Source organism: Tupaia chinensis, unplaced genomic scaffold (assembly GCF_000334495.1).
Source record: "Tupaia chinensis unplaced genomic scaffold, TupChi_1.0 Scaffold000386_1, whole genome shotgun sequence".
Taxonomy (NCBI): Eukaryota; Metazoa; Chordata; class Mammalia; order Scandentia; family Tupaiidae; genus Tupaia; species Tupaia belangeri.
Window position 1 is genome coordinate 3,001,681 of NW_006159888.1, and position 20,291 is coordinate 3,021,971.

Consider the following 20,291-nt stretch of genomic DNA (forward strand, 5'->3'; position numbering starts at 1 on the left):
TTTTTTAAGAATTATTTTATTTAAATTTATTTATTTATTTTTATTTGACCAGAGAGGGCAAAGTAAGCCACCAGGTCTGGGACTTGAACTGTGGTCAGCCATGTGGGAGTCCAGTGCCCTTAGCCACCACACCACCTGCCGCTCCCCTCTCTCCTCTGCCCCCACGAGTTTTAAGCTGCTGGGTCTGGGGTGAGTCGAAATCAACTACATGGGAGTCCAGCAGTGTAACCATTGTGCCATCTGCTGGCCCCTCATTTTATGATTTTATGTTTACATTTAAGTTCATGTTCTATTTTGAGGTAGTTTTTATGTAAGGTGTGAGACTTAAGTCAAAGTTCATTTTATCGCCCTATTTTACCAGCACCATTTGTTACAAAGACACTCCTTCCTCCATTTTAATTGCCAGTCACATTGACATCTAAGATTAACCATCACTGCCCAGAGAGGGAAAATGACCTGCCTGAGGCCATGCGGAGAGCTAGACTAACTTCAGACTTCAGACTAATTTTCTTTCATCCTTTTTTCTTTATATATATAAGAGGTTTTTGCCTTAGAGCGCATGCTCTCACCAGAGAGCGCTAGAAGAAACCGTGAGAGGGAAAGTGAGAAATCACCCCCCAGGGGTTATGGCCATGCCACAAACCCTTCTACATTTTCCTCCCAGGATCTTGGGCACACACACCTGGCATGAATTTCAAACCACCCTGCCCAGGATTCAAACCGCAGTCAGCCATTTGGGAGTCCAGAGATGTAATTGCTACACCATTTGCCAGCCCCAGACTAATTTTCTTGTGCTTTCAAATCAGGACATCCTAATTCTTTCTTTCTCATCCACTTATGCTGATCAGGCCAGGGTAGGATAGCATTGATCCTGAAACAGCTTTCCCTGCTCACAGGGAGATCATTCTGGCCTGAATCCACACCTGCTGGGGCTCTGGTGACTTCCTGTCAGGGCGGAGGAGGCCTCCACACCCAGCAAGTATCAACGCAGTTCTCTTCCTGGAATGAAGAGGACAGAGAAAAGCACTGGGGTTTTGAAGTCAGGCCTACATTTAAATTCGAGCTCCGCCATGTAAACCCTCCTGAGCTTGTTTCCTTCTTTGCAATATGAGCAAAGCCAACCACAATGGTGCGGTGTTAAACAACTCTCCAGATGCTTAGGCCATATAAGAAGGTCCTTGGTTCACATCCCAAGGCCCCCCTGTGAAGACCAGCTACCCACGCATATCCATGATCCTGGCTGGCTGAGGCTGGGAATAGGAGGGTGGCGTGAAGATCCTGTTCGGGGTGCACCTGCCTCCGTCATTCTCTGTCTCCCTCTCTCATAGAAGAAATAAAGTTGCTTTGATTTTTTTTTTAAACTAGCCCCCTTCATAGTTGGGTTTACTACGAAGCGGGTCAGGCCTCAGCTTCAGGATCTCTGACTTGCACAGGCTCTTTCCAAGTCTAGGAAAGACTCTAGCAGTTTTATAGTCATGTTTTTGCACACTTTTTCCTCATGAGAGCACTCCTGCTCATGTTATCTGCTCCTAGCGTAATCCACGGGGTTTGAGTCACATAAGATTCTGTTCATAAAGCTTGTCACATACAATAGGTGTTCAATAAGTGTCACTTTCTTCCCAAACACCCCCCCAAAAAGGGATAGAAGGACAGGCAGAACAGCAGGTGGTGTGTTTTGGCATGCCTTTTAATGTCCCATACATGGCCACTCAACTGCCCAGCCCAACTGCAAAAGTGGCTTCAGGGCCGAGAGACCAGCAGGGAGGGCACTAAGGCACCTGGCTCTCGGGGGAGGTCTCCTTTTTACCGATGTGGCTGTGGATCCAATCGAGGTAGCGACTGACTTTGGTATAAACACCATAATTGTGAAGGTGCCCACAGCCCTCACCCCAGCTCACCAGGCCCACCAGGAACCAGGTGCCACGGAAAGAGGCGACCATGGGCCCCCCGCTGTCGCCCTCGCAGGCGTCTCTCGAGTCCCCGAGGATGCCAGCACACAGCATGTTCTCAGAGACCATGCTGTTCATAGCATTGGCACACTCGTTGCGCGGGACCACAGGGATTGTGATAAAGTTGAGGATGAAGGTGCGGTTTCTCTTGGTGTATTTCTCTCGGCTACTCTGGTAGCCCCAGCCCGTCACCACCGTCTCTTGGCCAGCTTGGTTGAGCTCGCGCTCTGCAAGGCCACTGTCAGGGAGGCAGATGGGGATTATAGTCTGCGAGAGGGTGGCGGGCTGGGCCAGGCGCAGCAGCGCGATGTCGTTGTCACTGGTGCTCCTGCTGTAGTTGGGGTGGATGAGGACCTCCTTGATGTCCAGGTCCAACTCCCACTTCTCCCAGCGCCGCAAGTCATACTCCCCTGGAGGGCAGAGCAACTGTCAGAGGGCTGGAGAGCTCACCCCAGAGCCCTTTCCAAGGGCCCTGCATGTTCCCGCGGGCCTGGTAGAGGCCTGGGGTGAGCCCACAGCTGGACAGTATCCCATGAGTCTCAGGTTCCATGTGGGGTCAACTGGCTCCCTATCAAGGCTGACTTTTCTTGCTAGGAGTAGCCCACAGTTGTCAGCCTCGGGGGCCAAATTCTGGCCTGGATTTGGATTCTCAGGTAGAGCAGTGAGACCAGGAAAGTAATGGGCAACAGGCAAGCCCAAGGACCCTGGGGACCCGCCCCACACACCAGAGCCACAAAGTAACATGGGGCACTGTAGCTGGGAGACCAGGGAAGGAGCAGCAAGGCCAGACAGGAGGACCCACAGGACACGGGCACTGCCAGGGAAGAAAGATCTGGAAACACACAGCAGCCAAGGTCCTCATAGCAAGGCCAGTGGTTCCCAGGGAGGAGGACCTGGAAATTCCAAACCAAGCCCCACTAGGGGCCATGGGGCCCACTGACTACACTGAAGGTAGGGAGTGTGAATTCGGCCACTGTCCGTACACCTTTGCCTTATTTTTTTGTGTGTAAAAAGCCACCTCCAGAAATTGTCACAGGCTTGGGGACCCTCAGACTACTAGTGGCAGCCCACTGTGTTGGCAGATGCAAGGGTCCCCTGCACTGCCCAATCTCATCAGTCTAAATGGAGCATAGTGACTGAAGTCACACCTTTTAGGTCCCAGCACCCAAGGGCACTGAGGTCTACACACAACCTGCTCCACGTATGGGAGTGGAGGCAAGGGCGGGTGTGGCCCTTCACTGCAAACACATGTGTACACATACCTGTGCTGATTCCAAGAGTACACGGGTGTTGTGGGGGTGGACAGGGCGGGGGTACACAGGCCTCTTCTCCCCACACACCTTCTGTAGAGCTTAAGCAACCTCTTGCTCAATCACCCCAGGGACCAGGGTCTCCCAAACCTGACCCCATCCCCCTCCTTAGGCATCTGGCAGGCCCTGCCTGCCTGGCTCCAGCCCGCACCAAGCCTGACGATGAGCTTCTTGGGGTCCTCCATGCAGTGGGCCGCTGTCAGCACCCAGGAAGGGTGGATGAGCACCGCCCCACAGGCTAACTTCTTCTTCGAGTCCAACAGGATCACCTGGAACAGGGTGGGCAGTGCCATCACAGGGCTGCCATCTGCCGACTCCAGGCCCAGGGCTCCCAGGTTTCACGCAGCCCCTGAAACAGTTCTCAAGTGCTTTCTTGGGTTCCCTTGTCACATGGGCATTTTCTACCTCTGCACATTTTATGGTGCTGGCCAGTGTCAGGGTGACTCCCTGACTTGCCCATGCTGTTTCTGTGGTCATCCTCAGCCACAGCCAACACCACTGAGCAAGTTCCTCTCATCCTGGGGTATTTGGCCAAGCCTGTATCCTTAGAGAAGACTCTGGCCTCCAGACTGCCCCAAGTATCCCTGGGGCCTTCTGCTCTGTCCTGATGCCACCCTGCCTCAGGTCCCATGTATTGCTGAGTGTTCAGGGTCCTGACTCTCCCAGGGTCTGCGGGCTCCCCAGAGCCAGTCCCCCCACCCCAGTGCCTGACAGAGAGGGGAGCCAATAAGTGTGGGTTCCCCCGTTGAAGCTAGAGAGATGCTCAGCGGTCAGTCCTCTAAGCTCCATTCTAGACACTCTCCCCAAATCCCACAAACTCTTTAAAAATGTAACCCTTCTCCATATCCTGCCCTGCTCCATGGGCCCCTGGCCCGCCCCACCTCCACCCTGCCCTGGCTGCTCTTCTCCTATTAGGTTACCCTACCACTCCCACCACTTGCCCTCTGCACCCCCAAGCTAAGATAGAACTTCCCACCCTATTTCTGAATCCTAGGAGGAATTCCCAGGAGGGGCTCCATGACCCCCAACCTCAGCAAATGAGAGGCTCTATCCTGGCTCTCCTCTCACCTGCCAGGGGCTGTCTCCCCGTTTGGTCACCTTCCCGTCAATGAGTCGTGGGTCTATCTGAGTCAGGTTTCCTTGGTCTGCATCACGTTTCAGCATGTTGCGCTTCTTCTCCATTCTTTTCCACGGCCTCCCACAAGGGAACTTCGCTGAAAGGAAGAGACGGTGAGGGCCTGCGGGCACCATTCCACAACTACCCTCCTGTCTCTGTCCTCCTCCTACCTGGAGGCTAGTTTACCACATCGTGAGGTGCGGGATGGATGATGCTTAGAACACTCAGTTTTAGCTCCACACCCCCTCCTTTCAGTCAGTAAAAAGTGCCGCTAATGGCAAGAGTCAAACCAAGCACTGTCCCCATCTAGCTATCTGTCCTTGCAGGCCGTTGAGTTTCGCAGAGGTTCTGTATCTCCCAGGCTTGGGGAATCCCTGAGATACATCAGCACGGTGTCATGCCGGGTGCTGCCAACCTCCTGAGAGAGGGAAGGGATTCTGAGGAGTAGGGGATAGCATTCTCAGAGAGCCCCAAGTTGCCCCAAGGTCAGGCCCCGAGGCCAAGAGGTAAGAGCACAGTAGAGAGAATGGAGAGCTGGGGGTCTTCCCGGGTCTGCTGATAATGGGCTTTGGATGCAGGCTGAGAGACTGAGACTGCAGGGGCAATGGGAAAATCAGCAGGGGAACTGCATGACTGCAGAGAATGGAGAAGACATCCCAGAAGGTGCACCACAGATGGACAAGGCAACTGTCTTGGCAGACTGAGAAAGTAAGTACCCGAGCTAGCCGTGGGAGTGCCTGGAAGAGTTCTGGGTGTCTCTGAGGCTGGGAATGAAGGTGGGACTATAATTGGAAGGCAAATCAAGTTTGTAAGAGAAACTGCCAGAGCCCTCAGTGATGACCCCTGCCCTTACCCCCCACCTCTGCAGAAGACCATCCCCTGCAGAGGGTGAGCCAGACACTGTGGCCCAGGCACTCCAGCCCCACCATGGGAAACAGTGGCATGCTTAGCTGACTGCAGGACAGGACGGACACCAATGTCCATCTGCCAGCTGCGAAGATGTCAGCTTTCTTGCCCACTCTGCTCGGAGAGGCTAGAAAGCAGCCATGAGCATCCTCCAACCCAAGCTCAGGATTCCTCTGAGAACCCAACCTGAAAGGAAAGCCCTAAGGGTCAGGGCAGTAGGACTGATGCCAATGGGCCGTCTGGGCCTTCTGAGGGCCTCCCAGGAAAGCCCACAGGCCAGCAGGTCTGCCATGTACTTCTTTGCAAGTTCCTGCAACTCCCTCGTTATTCTGAAATATAGTTATTTGTTTTGGTTTTTCAGTAAGGGACTAGAATATAAAGTCATGTAAAGTTCCCTGAAAGAACACAAGTCGAAGAAATGAAAATGGGAAGAGACAGTAACTCTAGAGGGAAGAAATGCGAATAATGGGAGGTTCAGAAAGAGAGCAAAGGAAACAGGAGAGATTGTTAAAGAAATACTACAAAATGTGACTAACCGTAGACATTAGTTTCCATATTGAGAGTCCATCAAGGGCACGGGACAATAGAAAAAAGAAAACCCATGCCAAGGAACATGCTGAAGTTCATTAAAAGGACTGTAAAACTCTGACTTTCTAAACTTCATGTGTGTGTGTACAAAAAATTGTGTGTGTGTGTATATATACATATATATATGAAAGCGAGAAATCACCCCCCAGGGGAGATGGCCACACTCAGTCCCTTCTCCTCCATTCTCCTCTTGGGATCTTGGGCACACACGCACACATGCCTGGTGTGAGTTTAAGCCAACGGGTCCGGGACTTGGACTGGGGTTGACTACATGGGAATCCAAAGACATAAGCCATTACACCAACCGTTGGTCTCTAAACTTGATTTTTTAAATGGGAAAAAAAAAAAAAGAGAGAGAGAGAGAGAAAACAAAGATAAGCCGGCGTCCTATTGCCCAGTAGCTAAGGGGGCTGGCTCACACATGGCTAGCCCGGGTCTGAATCCCAGCCCTTGTGGTTCGAGCACGCCGGGCGCCTGTTATGTGTGAGCTGGGGAAATCTGGACAGGATGGAGAGAGGAAGGGATTAAGACGTAACCAACACCCCGTTGGGGCGGTTCTTTCTCCATCTTTCTAGTTGTCTGCTTTCCTGTCTGTCTCTGGCGAGGGCACATGCCCTCTGGCAATTAAAAACTATTAAAAGGAAACATAAAAAAAGGCAGAACCAGGGTTTTGTTCCTTCCGGGGGAACCAAGGGGAAAAGGACGGAGGACGCGCGGCCGACGTGTAATGGGAAATCACCGCAGCCAGGGCAGATGGACAGGGTGCCGGCGGCTGCGCTGACTCGGGAGACACCGGCTCGCGCTCAGGCGTTCCCAAGGTGAGCGGGCCACCCGCCGGAGCTGGCGGGTCGCTCACCTGTGGAGTCGCACTGCCTGTGGTCGTCCCCCAGCTTGTAGTCCTGGGCACAGCTGCAGCGGCGCTGGTCGGCCTCCTCCAGGCAGTATTGCGCGCAGCCACCGTTGTCCAGCGAGCAGTTGGAGAAGAGCGCCTCTGAGCGGGCGAGGAAACAGCACAGGCTTAGGGATGGCACCACCGCCCGCCCCGCGCCCCACGCTCACCGGGCACCCAGCTCACCGTGCTGGCAGAAGCGGCCCTCCCAGCCACGACTGCAGGCGCAACTGAAGCCGCCGATGCCGTCGGTGCAGACGCCGTGTCTGCAGCAGGGGCTGGTGCACGGGTGCTCCGAGGGCGGGGCTGCACACTGGTCGCCATCTGCGACAGGGAAGGGGTGTTGGCCATAGGTGCCGCCTGTCCCCTCCCTGACCCCCAGCAGTCAGAAACCCAAAGGGGAGCATGCACAGGCAGCCAGCTGCGATCTAGGACTCACCGACATACTGGGACCAGAAGGCCAGCTGTGGAGGGAGAGAAGGGGGTGTCAGGGGCCATTGGCTGTGGTGTGCAGGGTTAGGGGGCATAGGAGGGCAGCTCGAGAGCCAGGGTCAACCTTTGTGGTTGTCGCCAGCCCTTGAAACTGATGCTCCTTCCCATCCCCTCCCCCGCCCTCTGAGATCAACACATCCCCCCTGTGCAGCCGGAGGGCTGATCTCTGCACCATCTGCTCACAGAGCCTCCCAAAGGAAGGGACTCGAGTCCCTCACTAGGCAGCGCTGCCCAAGGCTTCCTCCCTGGACTCGGGGTGACCTCTCAGCATCCTGTCCTTCCCTAAGCCCTAGTTCTCTGTTGTTGCAGAAGGTCTGGGCCACAGAGTCCACAGATCTACCTAGGTACTGCTGCTACTGCTGGCTGGGAGCCTCACAGAGGCCTCAGATCCTTACCTCAGGCCTCCTGAGCAATCAGGTTTTCCCTAGAGCAGTGGTCCCCAACGTTCCTGGCACCCAAAATCCACCTCATAGAAGACAATTTCTTCTCAGATGGTGGGTGGGGGTGGGGAGATGGGGGGGTTGTTCTGGGATGACCCAAGCACACACCCCATCCATGTGCACCGGATTTCCACCACTACCACGTAGTGATGAAACAATCACACAATGGTAGGGGTCATGTTCCCATAAGAATCCTGTGTGGCCACTGGCCCGGCAGGTGGTGGAGCCAGGCAGCAATGGGGAGTGACTACAACCAGACAAAGCCTCTCTCACTTGCCCGCTGCGGGGGTAGGGAGGCAACACAGACTGGCACTGGTCCATGCCCTGGGGGTTGGAGACCGCTGTCTAGAAGGTCTGAACTGAGGCACAGAGTGAGTGTACGTCAGCGGACATCGGAGATCTTGGTCACACACCCACATCTGCAGGTGCAAGCAGGTAGGGAGGGGTCTTGGTTACACGCTCTGGTCTGCAGGCCCATGGGTGGAGGTGGGGCGGTGGCCTCCCGGTCGCACCACTGTGAGATAGTAGAGCAGTGGTGGCCAGCAGTGGCTGATGGGTGGGCTGAGATACCCGCAGTGGGGCTGGGTGGGAATCCCGGCCCAGGGCTCCCACATGTTCTCTTCCTCCTGGAGCTCACTGCAGAGCTCTGTTTCTGCAGTGCTTGAGCCCTGACCAAGATAAAAGGGCCACCCAGCAAGCTGGGCAGAGAAAGGCTGGCTGCCGGCTGCCTCCCTGGACTCTCAGAAAGCCTCTCCAGCCAGTTCCCACCTGTTCCTCAAGGTCCCAGCCAGCCGCTAGTCCACCCCTGAGGCCCATCCTGCGGACCCAGTCAGGTGGCCTTACTGTGTCATCCACGTCTTGGAAAATCTCCTTGGCCTCTTCAAAGTCACATTTCTCCTCTACACACTCTCTCTCCAGGCTGCTGGGACGCAGCTCCTCCAGGAAGGTGTTGGCACGCTTGCGGATCCGCAGCACCTGGTGGGCGCGCTCACTGCTGGAGAACACGGAGTCTGGTTCTGTGGGGAGGGGAGCACGCTTTGGTGGAGCAGCCTGAGGAGTCGGGGGCCATGAGGTGGTCCATGGAAGCCCAGCTGGGGAGAATCTGGAAAGGTCTTGTCTGGGCCCTGCAGGACTTGTTCGACCTCTGGGCAATGATGCTGGCCTCAGCTCTGGGCTCTCTTCCTCCACATGAAGCAAGTGACTGTGGGAGGCTAGAAGCCTGCACCATTCAGAGCATGTACTCAAAGACAGACAGACATGGGACCAGCATTTAGCGTAATGGCTATGTCACTGGACTCCCACGTAGTTGACCGCGGTTCACGTCCCGGACCCGATGGCTTAAAACTCATGCTGGGTACATGTGCATGCGTGCCCAAGATCCCAAGAGGAGAATGGAGGAGAAGGGATTGCGGCGTGACCATCCCCCCTGGGGGGTGATTTCTCGCTTTCTGTCTCTCTGTCTCTCTGTCTGTCTGGCGAGCGCATGCGCCCTTTAGCAAAAACCTCTCAAAAAAAAAAAAAAAAAAAAAGACAGATAGATAGGCAAACCTCCCTTCGAGGCCCAATCCAACCTCTGTGTGATGCTGGGCCAGTGTCTTTACCTCTCTAAAGTCAGTTTACTCATCCAAGAAACGGGAATGAGACAATGGGACAATGATGTAAGTCATGTAAAGCCTGGCTGTGCATTTGAGGAGCAGAGGCTGAGCTGGTCAATGCGGGTGGTGGCCTGGGACTGTCTGGTTAAGAGAAAGAGTGGGTAGGGTGGGACACCCAGGGGACTGTGCGCCCCCAACCCCCTGAATGTTAGGATAGAAACCTGGGCTCCCTGCTGTCACCATCACTCACAGCTGTCCTCATAGCTTCTGTGGACCGTGGGCCAGCCTGGAGCTGGTCTGTCAATTCATGCCATCCCCATATCCTACCTACCCCTTATCTCACCAGGGACTCAGGGGAGGTGGTGGACGGTGTGGAGGCCTGGGCAGGCCCCAGGGAGGGCCTTGTAGAGGCAGCAAGGGTCAGGGGAAGGGGGGATGGCCTTACCAAGAGTAGCTGGTGTGCCGGAAATTCCCCAGGTGGTCACGAACAGCAAGAGGCTTGTGAGCTGCCACATTCTGGAGTTACTGACACCTGTCTGAGGAAGATGTCTGAGCTCCCCGCAGCCCCCAAACCCCTAGGTGGAAGCTGAGCAAGGGAGTCAGCCTATGTGCTGCTTGTCAGGGTGGAAGCTAGGGTTGTGGGTCCTTGCCCACTAGACAGCCAGCCACCTGGCAACTCAGTCTCCTCTGCAAGGGGCTAAGTTCATGCTGCCCACCCAAGAGTAGAAAGGGACAGGGGCCTTGTGCAGATCAAAGGGCACTCAGCTCAGAAATGCTGCAGTCTGCTGGAATGTTCGTGCCTTCCCTTGTCTCATTCCATAGTGATGGTTGGGGGATAGTGGGTGGCTGTGCCTTGCTGGTCTGGTAGCTGAATTAAGAATAATAACTGGGACCAGCAGTTAGCATAATGGCTATGTTGCTGGACTCCCACATAGTCGACCACGGTTCAGGTCCCGGACCTGGTGGCTTAAACTCACACCAGGAACGTGTGCGTGCGTGCCCAAGATCCCAAGAGGAGAATGGAGGAGAAGGGATTGCGGTGCGGTCATCCCCCCTGTGGGGTGATTTCTCGCTTTCTGTCTCTCTGTCTCTGTCTGTCTGGTGAGCACACGCACCCTGTAATGAAAACCTCTCAAAAGAATAAAAAATAAAAAAAGAATAATAACTAACATTTAAAAAACTTTAAATGAACTAAAGAAAATGAGCTAACACTGATTGGACATTTATGGTGTCTTAAGCAACTTGTACACTATTCAGAGGGCAAGCCAGGACGCCAGACCACCTGGTGTGAATGCCAACTCCAGCCACTTTCTGGGCTACAGTGTTGGTCAGGAGCTTAACTACTCTGTTCCTCACTTTCCTCATTTGTTATTGATTCTGCCTTGAAGGGTTCTTGTGAGAATTAAATGAATTGATCCACATAAAGCTCTTAAAGCAGAATTTGTACTTAGCAGTTCAATAGACGTCAGCTATCACTACTTCGGTTAAGGCTCTCAACCACCCAAGAGGTAGAGAGTGATGTCACCTCCTCTTTATAGAGGGGAAAACCGAGGCCCAGAGGAGTCAAGTGACTTATCAAAAATCCACAAGGAGGAGCTGACAGAGCTTGGACTCATAACCAGGCCTGTGTGGCTCCAGATATAGAACCTTACCCTCTGCCCCAAACCACTGGGTATCCCACAGGCCGCAAAGGTAGTTCTGCTGGCCAGGGATCCGGGAGCCCTGGGCCCCACCTCTAAGACCGAGTGGGCAGGCAAGCCCCTCACTTTCCACCTCACCTGACTCCTGAGGCTGGTGTTGACATTCCCTTAAATCAGATGACCAAGGTTTAGAGGTGGGGGTGGGGTGCAGAAGAGCAGAGGGCCCTGGACTTCCAGCTGCCCTAGTAACCTGGAGACCCTGAGCCATCTCCCACTTCACCTATAGCTGGAAAGAGGGAGGCACGTGGAGAGAGGGCCCTGGGGACTGAGGCACACAGGCCTGGGCAATGCCAACAAGGTCGTGGCCTGGCCATGGCAGGGCCCTCATGTCCCTTTCTCCCCTCTCAAACCCTGGCCAGAAGACCCCATTTTCATCACTGTCCCATTTTCATCACCGCTCGACCTTCTTTTCCCTCCGCAGCCCCCATGGCCCTGCCTCAAGGGAGACTTACAGGGGTAGGTCGTAGAGAAACTGCAAGTTCGCTCTCCTGCCGCCATGACAGTCTGGAACTCAGGTTAATCCGTAACTACAAATATTTGCTTGACCCTGGGTTCTGAGGCCTCCCTCTCCACAGAAAAACAAACAAGTGACATTGTCCCTCCTGGTCCCAGCTCCAGATGGCTGGGTTTGTCGGAAGCCCACCTCTGCTCACCAAGGATGGGAGACCCCGCCGGGGAAGAAGGTGAGGGCCGGGCACTCTCAAAACCGTCCACAGATGTGGTTCCGTTTTAGCCTCATAATGGCTGGCAGAGGAAGGAACACTGTCTCCGTTTTGTAGACACGTTGCAGTTTGCCCAAGGTCTGCACAACATGTAAGAATTCTGTATTTCACCAAATCTAGGATGCCATTTGTTTTAGTGGATTTTTCTGTTCCTAACAACTGAATACCACAGACTGGGTGTTTAAGGAGAATAAAGGTTTATTCAGCTCACAGTTTGGAAGTCCAGGTTGGGGAGGAGCTGCATCTGGGGAGAGCCTTTTTGCTGGTGGGGACTCCCTGCAGGGGCACAAGGTAGCACAGGGCATCACATGGAGGGGGCAAGAGGGTGTGTCAGCTCTGGTCTCCCTCCCTCTTCTTTTTTTTTCTCTGAAAATGTTTTTTATTCGTCATAGAGTGTGTGCATATACACGAGAGTGAGAGAGAAGGAGAGAATGGAGCTCTCTCTAGTGTGTGGCAACCCCACGATCCTCTCCTCCAGTCCTTAAGCCCCTTGGATCTTGGAAGCTCACATCCGTGCCTGGTGTGTTTCAGACTGACCAGGTTGGGGATTCAAACTGTGGTTGCTGTCTCAGTTTCTCTTGAGCAGCGCATGACCGCTGTACCACAGAACCATCCCTTCTCTTCTTACAAACCCACGAGAATTAAATAATGGAGCTCTCACCCTGGAGTTTATTAATCCTAATCACCTCCCAAAGGCCCATATCTCTTTTTTAAAAATTGCCAAATGGCACATGCACTCTCCAGAGAGACCGAGTGAGAGAAAGCACCCCTGCCCATGAGGCATGGTCACACTGCAATCCTTTCTCCTCTGCTCCTCGATCCTGTCGGGACATGGGGCATGCACAGACTTCTGCCGGTGTGTTTTTCAAGCCGCTAAGGCCAGGATTCAAACCAGGATCGGCCGTGTAGGATCCAGGCTCCTTAACTGCTAGGCCATGGACCTCTGCCTGAGGCATCCACGTCCACACCTGTCCAGATGTCTGCACTCATCCAGCAAGGCCACCCAGGTGCTACAAGTGACTCATACAGGGGGCAGGGCTGGCTTCCCAAGGCTGCACCAAGGAGGTGGGGAGGGGCCCACTGCAGAGCTCTTGGCCTGTCTGCGACTGAGGCTATGAGCAGCAGGCTGTGTCATGGCCTCCTCATTCGCTGGCAGCGCGGGAGACCGGGGTCACCTGCGTGAGGCACCAGCCATCCCCCAGTTCCCCTGGCTCGGAAGGCTGGCATCGCTGCACGCAGACATCGGGAATCCAGGAGTCTCCGCTCATTTTAAGGTGTCCAGCAGGGGGCGCCGCTGCGCTCGGTGGTGCGGCCCAGAGCTGGTCACACGCTTGGCACGCTGGGTGGGCGCCCCAATTCTCAAAGTCCGACCTCCAGATACGAGTAGCCCCACGTGGGCCCAAATCAGCCCAGCCAAACCCAGAGGCAGGACGTTGCACAGCTAGCCCGCTATGATATAGAGAACAGAGGTTTCCTTGTATAAATTCCCAAGCAAAGAAAAGAAAACAGGAGTGTGAGAAAACGGAAGGCAAGGCTCCCGCGGCCTCGAACCTGGACTTGGCTCCTTCACTGACTGGATTACTTAACTTCCCTGAACCTCAATTACCACATAGGTGAAACTTGATCAATAATAGCATCCACTTCAGGGACCAGCAGTTAGTGTAATGGCTATGTCGCTGGACTCCCATGTAGTCCACCCCGGATTGAGTCCCACCCGCAGTCGGGCCAGCAGGCTTGAAGACCCCAGGAAAAGCAGCAGTGGAGTCAGTCCACAGGCAATCTACTAGCAGAATTCCTTCTTGCTTGTGAGGAAGTCAGTCTTTGTTCTAGTAGGACCTTCAACTGATTGAAGTGTGATCCAGCCCCCTTAGCTACTGGGCAATAGGACGCTGACTTCTATATTCCTTTTCATTTAAAAAATCAAGTTCAAGGACCAGCAGTTAGCATAATGGCTATGTCGCTGGACTCCCATGTAGTTGAGTGCGGTTCGCGTCCTGGACCTGGGGGCTTAAAACTCATGCTGGGCGCGTGTGCGTGCGTGCTCAAGACCCCGGGAGGAGAATGGAGGAGAAGGGATTGTGGTGTGGCCATCCCCCCTGGGGGGTGATTTCTCGCTTTCTGTCCCTCTGTCTCTCTCTGTCTTTCTGGCGAGCGCACGCGCCCTATAAAAAAAACCTCTCAAAAAAAAAAAAAAAAGCAGCATCCACCTCAGATGGTGACTGTGAGGATTAAATTAAATAATTTGTTTTATATTTTGCATTAAGTATTTTATGTAAAGTGGACAGGGCCTGGGACCTAATGGGTGATCAACTAAACTAACGATTTCCTCTTTAGGCTCCCCAGGTAGCCTCGAGAGGTTAGGTACTGCAAGGAGCTTTTGGAAATCAAAGTCAGATGATAACAGAGTCACCCTTTATAGCTGGTGAAGATCTGGGAGGGGACTGACGAGGGAGGAGGAGGAGGATAAAGGACAGATGCTGGCCATGTAAGTTTAGCAGGCACCAGCCCTGGTGTCCAGTCCCCCACACCCCAACCCTGACTCTGTCCATAGGTGCCAGGAACCCAACCTGCGCTGCTTGCCTCGAGCAGAGTGGTTAGAGTGACTGTATTAAGGGCTGCCTGCTCCCCTGTGTGCTTTGTCCTCCCTCTGGTACAGAATTCAGCTGCTCAGGGCTGACCCAGGAAGGGCAGGGAGCACTCAGGAAAGAAGTGGAGATATTTCTTGTCTTTTGTTTTTGTTTTTGTTTTGTTTTTCCAACTTGCTAGAGAACACATGTGCTCTCTGGAGAGAGATAGCATTGGGGGAAAACTTCAGTAGATGGATGAACACAGTCCAATGTCAATAGCACAATGACACATCCATTTTTTTTAAGAGCCAGATTTACTGAGGTATAATTTGCATACAATAAAATTCATCCTTTTTAAATGTACAGCTCTGGGGCTGTCCTCATAGGGAAGCAGTTAAACTCTGTGCAGAGGAAGCTGGATTCCATATGGCTGACCAGGGTTAGAGTCCCACCCCTATGGCTAACATACTGAGTGTAGAAGGTACATCATGCCTAGGATCCTGACAGGATGGATAATCGAAGGAAAAAGGATTGCTATGTGATCGAGCTCCATTGGGGAGTGCTTTATCTCTCTCTCCCTCCCTCCTCTTGTACATGCACCCTCTAGCAATAATGAAATTTTAAAAAAAATTTTAAGAGAGATTTTTGCTATAGGGACTGTGCATTCGCCAGAGAGACACAGAGAGAGAAAGTGAAAAATCACCCCTCTGTGGGGACGACCATGCTGAAATCCCTTCTCGATGCTCCTCTCAGGTTTTTGGGCACACAAGCACATGCACCTGGTATGAATTTCAAGCTGCTGGGTCCAGGACTTGAACTGTGGTCAGCCATGTGGGAGCCCAGTGACTTAACCCCTACACCACTTGCTGCCCCCAAGAAAAAATTTAAATGTATAGCTCTATTTGCTTTAACAAATAGTATAACCACTGCCCAAATCATGATGTAAGATGTTTGTGTCACCCTCAAAAGATCTCCTGTGGAGCCCAATGCACAACAGTAACATGCAATACTCTGTGACAATGCTGACTCATTGGAAAGGCTCTGGGTTCAGCCAGTGTTATATAGATAGTAGTTGCCACTTGGTGGCCCAGGTTCAGATCCTAGGTGGAGCTTAACATGTGGGGGCACACATGATCTGGGCTGGCTGAAGCTGGGGGTAGATAGCAGCATCAAGACCCTGTTGGGAGTGTTGTCTTAGAATCTCCCCCAACCCTCCCCTGTCTTTCTTGCTTATGGAATAAATAAGTAATTAAACTAAAACAAATTAAAAGTTCCCCTGTGTTCTACTTTGAACCCCTGGCAACCACTGATCTCATTTCTGTCCCTATAATTTGCCTATTCTAGAGTGACATCTAATGGAATTCTATAATCTGTAGCCTTTTAAGATTGACTACTTCTTTGTTTTTGTTTTTGTTTTTGTTTTATAAGTAGGTTTTTAAAATTCTTATTTATTTATTTATTTATTTTAATGTGACCAGAGAGGAACAGAGTGAGCCAGAGAAAAAGAGAAAGTGAGAAAGCAAGCTGCTGGGTCCAGGACTCAAACCATTGTCAGCCATGTGGGAATCCAGCGTCCTTAACCGCCACACCACCTGCCAGCCCCTTATTCTTGTTTTATTTACTTACTGAAAGAGAGCAAGCAAAATAAAAGCAAAGAACCCTTGACAGCATCTTGCCATGCAGCACTCTTCTCCCTGGCTTCAGCCAGAATCATGGTCCCCCCACATGTTAAGTTCCACCCAAGATCTGAACCTGGGCCACCAAGTGGCAACTACTATCTGGACAACACGGACTGCTTTCACTCAGCACAAAGCTTTTGAGATTGATCTGTACTGGTGTGTATATCAGTAGTGGTTTCTATTTATTGCTGAGTAGTTGCCAGGACAAAGATGTATCATATTTGTTATCCATTCACCAGTTCTTAGCTATTATCCAAGCTGCTAGAACATTCATGTGCAGTTCTTCGTGTAGGCATATGTTTCCATTTTTATTTGGTAAATATCTAGGAGTGGAATTGTGAGTCATGTGGTGAGTACATGTTTGAGTATTTAAAAATAAATTGGGGTCAGTGAGTGTTGTGGTGGTTAAGGCACTGGATTCTAACACAGCCAACCACGGTTCAAGTCTCAGACCTGGTGGCTTGAAAAATCACAACGAGCACGTGTGCATCCACGCCCAAAATCCTGAAAGGAGAATGGAGGAGAAGGGATTGCGGCATGGTCACCCCTCCTGGGGGGATGATATCTCACTTTCCCTCCCTGTTTCTCTCTGGTGAGCACATGCTCCCTATGGCAAAAACTAAAAAAAAAAAAAAAAAAGTCAGTGCCAACCAGTGGCATGGTGGTTAAGGCAGCTGAATCTCACATGGCCAGCTCCATGGTTCACGTCCTGGACCTGGCACCTTGAGAAACATGTGGGGCATGTGTGTGCAGAGAAGAAAATGGAAGAGAAGGGATTGCAGTGTGGCCATACCCATTCAGGGGTGCTTTCTCTACTCTCTCCCATCTCTCCAGCATACACAGCTGTGAGTTTAAGCCACTGGGTCCAGGACCCGAACTGCGGACGACTACATGGGAGTCCAGCAACATAGCCATTACACTAACTGCTAGCCCAGAAATGCTAGTTATTTTTAGCAGTCATGCTAAAATGTTATTTTTAGAAGGCCCAGCTATGGTGGTACATATGGCCGTGATCTGCTCTGCAGTGAGAAAGCCACATGGCCGCTGTGGGTTCAGACCCTTGTCGACATAAAACAGATTGTCTATGCCACCCAAGATCCTGACTAGCTGGAGGGCTGGCAGAACCGGATCATGTGTGCTGAGACCGTGTTGAGGGCGACTCTCTCTCTTTCTTACTCTCTCTTGCACATGCTTTCTCATAAAAACAACTTCGAAGACTTAAAAAATAAGATGAAGTGCTGCCATAAGTGACATCATAAAGATCTGAGTTTATAGTTACAATTGATTTTTTTGTTGTTGTTGAGACTTACTATTTCTTGAGTTTACCAATATTCCAGAGTGACCACAGTCCCCACATGTTAGGCTGTCCCAATTTTAGCACTGAAAGTCCTACATCTGTAAAATCTTCCCCGGTTTGTGAAAGTTCTGGTTGTCAGTGATGAGTGAAGAAGGTTGGGGAAAGATACAAAACCCATATGGTAACACCCAAACTAGGGCTAAAAACGACACTGGTACTGGTGCAGAACGGACACGGCGTCTTGCTTGGTCTCTGGTGCCAAGGATGGCAACCATGATCTGCAGCTCGCCACAGCAGCTCATACAATCGTATCACTCCTTAAATGCGTTGTCACCTTGAGCATGGACTTCCACTTTGCCTGCAGATTGACTGTGTGCTTTGTATGGAGACTGTGCTAGTTTAACGTTTTATTTAAATTAATTTATTTCCAAAAGAGAAAGAGAGAGAGAGGAGAGAGACTGCACCCTCAATAGGATCCTAGTGCCACAATCCACTGCCAACTTCAGCCAGTCCAGATCTTGGGCACAGGAAATGAACCCACAACTTTCCCATGAGTGTCACGTTTTACTGTTGTGCCACCATCTGGCCCCCCATATTAATTTAATTTGAACATGGTCGATAGTGAGACTGTGGGGGGGGGGGCGATAGAATTATTTATTTTATTTTATTTCTATTATTATTCAGTTTGACCAGGGAGAGACAGAGAGAGAGAGAGAGAGAAAGAGAGAGAGAAAGCTGCCAGGTCTGGGACGCAAACTGTGGACAACCATGTGAGAGTCCAGCATCTTAACCACCACACCACCTGCCAGCCATGGGACTATGTATTTTAAGAGCTCAAATTGATGAAAATGAGAGTGATTACAATACTAATGCCAGCATAGCCCAGATATAAAGATCATTTAGAAGACTAGATCACTGTTTTTATTATTCTTTAATTGCCAGAGGGCGCATATGCTTGCCTGAGAGATGGAGAGCAAGAGAGGGAGAAAGTGCCCTCCAGGGGGCGTGGTCACATTCAGTAATTTTTCCTCTATTTCTCCATTCCATCAGGACATGTACACGTGCACGCAATGTGTGTTTCAAGCTTCCAGAGCCAGATTCAAGTCATAGCTATGTGGAATCCGGCTCCCTTAACCACTAGGCCACAGGGTCTGACCTGACTTATTATTATTTTATTTTTTTGGAGAGGTTTTCACTATAGGGCGCGTGCGCTTGCCAGACAGACAGAGAGAGACATAGAGACAGAAAGCAAGAAATCACCCCCCAGGGGGGATGGTCACGCCGCAATCCCTCCTCCTCCATTCTCCTCTCGGGATCTTGGGCACGCACGCACATGCGCCCGGCGTGAGTTTTTAAGCCACCGGGTCCGGGACGCGAACCGCGGTCAACTACATGGGAGTCCAGCGACATAGCCATTACGCTAACTGCTGGTCCCTGACCTGACTTATTTTAATGACAACTGGAATAACATACACAACTGGGTTAGGGAAGTATGGGATAAAACAGAGATCCTGCACAATATGCAGAAAAGATTTGGGGCTGCACATCGAGCAAAAAGGAATGTGAAAGCACTTGTGGAGACCGAGTTTCACCAGGCCCCAGTGACTTGCACCTCTAAGGCAAGCACCTCTGTTAGTCAGAAGGTTATTTTTTTCTCTCCAAAAGACTCGGATTCTCAGTTGACAATACTAGCTGCTGAGCTCTCTGTGAAGATGATCCCACCAACAATCATGCTTCCTGTGTCATATCATGGCAACCTCAAAATGCTCTGCTTACCTCTCAAGTATTTTGATTTATAAAATGGAATTTCAAATAGCCTTTTAAATTTCTGTGGAGACAGTCATGAAACTGCAGGAAAAATAAAACAAAAGAATATTTATGATATATTGTCCAAATACAAACTAGACTTTGCCCATCTGTCTGCTTATTTGACAGACAACACAAATGTACATTTTTGCAAATTCCATCATCTATAGGGGCTGACAGGTGGTGTGGTGGTTAAGTGTGCTAGACTCCCACATGGCCGACTGTGGTTCAAATCCTGGACCTGGTAGCTTGCTTTCTCACTTTCCCTGTTTCTCTCTCTTGCACTGTCCCTCTCTGGTCAAATTAAAATGAATGGGTAAGTTAAATATAATAAATCTTTAAAAAAAATCCATCACCTATGAACTCCTTACCATTGGAAATGAAATTTCATTAGTCACTAAATGTCCTGCCTACCCTGTACATAACACTACTGAAAGGCCTGGGGTTTGTCTCCCTGCTTTTCAGTTTTCTCAGAAAATGTGTAGGGGTGAAGGAAACCCTACCCACAAGGTTCTACTGAAAATCACTAACAATGGGCAGATCAGTAAGGGAAAAGGCATACAGATTCATTTTTTTTAAGAGAGATTTTTTGCTATAGGGTTTGTGCACTCACAGGAGAGACAGAAAGTGAGAAATCAGTCACCAGGGGGGATGGCCACACTTTAATCCCTTCTCCTTCATTCTCCTCTCCTGATCTTGGGTATGTATGCACACGTGCCTGGTGTGAGTTTTAAGCCACTGGGTCTGGGATTCAAACCATGGTCAACTACATGGGAGTCCATGTAACCATCATGCCATCTGCTGGTCCCCATACAGATTCATTTTAAAGTATACATTTTGTACACAAGAGATGTAGGAAATTTTGAGCTTAAAGAATGGTACAGTGGTTGTGGCTTAAATGTTCTCATTTTAGGAGAGAGGAAAGTGGGGAGCCAGGCAATTTTATTTTATTATTTTTTAAATTTTGTGAGGGGGCACATGTGCTCAATAGAGACAGAGAAAGAGAGAGAAACAAAAAGTGAGAAAGCACTCCCTAAAGGGGATGGCCATGCCACAACCCTTTCTCCTCTATTCTCCTCTCAGGATTTTGGGCATGCATGCATACGTGTTTGATGTGTTTTTCAAGTCACTGGGTCTGGGATGCAAACTGCACGGTCTACCATGTGGGATCCAGCTGCCCTGACCACCGTGCCACTTGGCTGTGGTGCAGGCAAGTTGAAAGTAAATGATTTTT

The 20,291-nt window shown here is 51.1% G+C and overlaps 1 protein-coding gene across 4 annotated transcripts; it reads right to left on the reverse strand.

The window, feature by feature from the left end:
- Nucleotides 1-1,669: 1,669 nt before the first annotated feature.
- On the reverse strand, nucleotides 1,670-11,543 carry PROC (protein C, inactivator of coagulation factors Va and VIIIa). Of its 4 annotated transcripts, XM_006153692.2 has the most exons (10): nucleotides 11,439-11,507; nucleotides 11,065-11,212; nucleotides 9,732-9,818; nucleotides 8,535-8,707; nucleotides 7,199-7,223; nucleotides 6,946-7,083; nucleotides 6,727-6,861; nucleotides 4,328-4,473; nucleotides 3,411-3,528; nucleotides 1,670-2,359 (listed from the first exon to the last, which is right to left on the reverse strand). In XM_006153692.2, exons 2-10 carry the CDS (start codon nucleotides 11,192-11,194, stop codon nucleotides 1,770-1,772), a joined length of 1,542 nt encoding a protein of 513 aa, XP_006153754.1. In that variant the 5' UTR covers nucleotides 11,195-11,212; nucleotides 11,439-11,507; the 3' UTR covers nucleotides 1,670-1,769. The 4 variants fall into 4 exon arrangements, with proteins under 4 accessions (XP_006153754.1, XP_006153755.1, XP_027629683.1 ...); XM_006153693.3 differs by lacking the exon at nucleotides 11,065-11,212 and having other exon boundaries at nucleotides 11,439-11,543; XM_027773882.1 differs by lacking the exon at nucleotides 11,065-11,212 and having other exon boundaries at nucleotides 9,732-9,822; nucleotides 11,439-11,540.
- Between the last annotated feature and the right edge of the window lie 8,748 nt (nucleotides 11,544-20,291).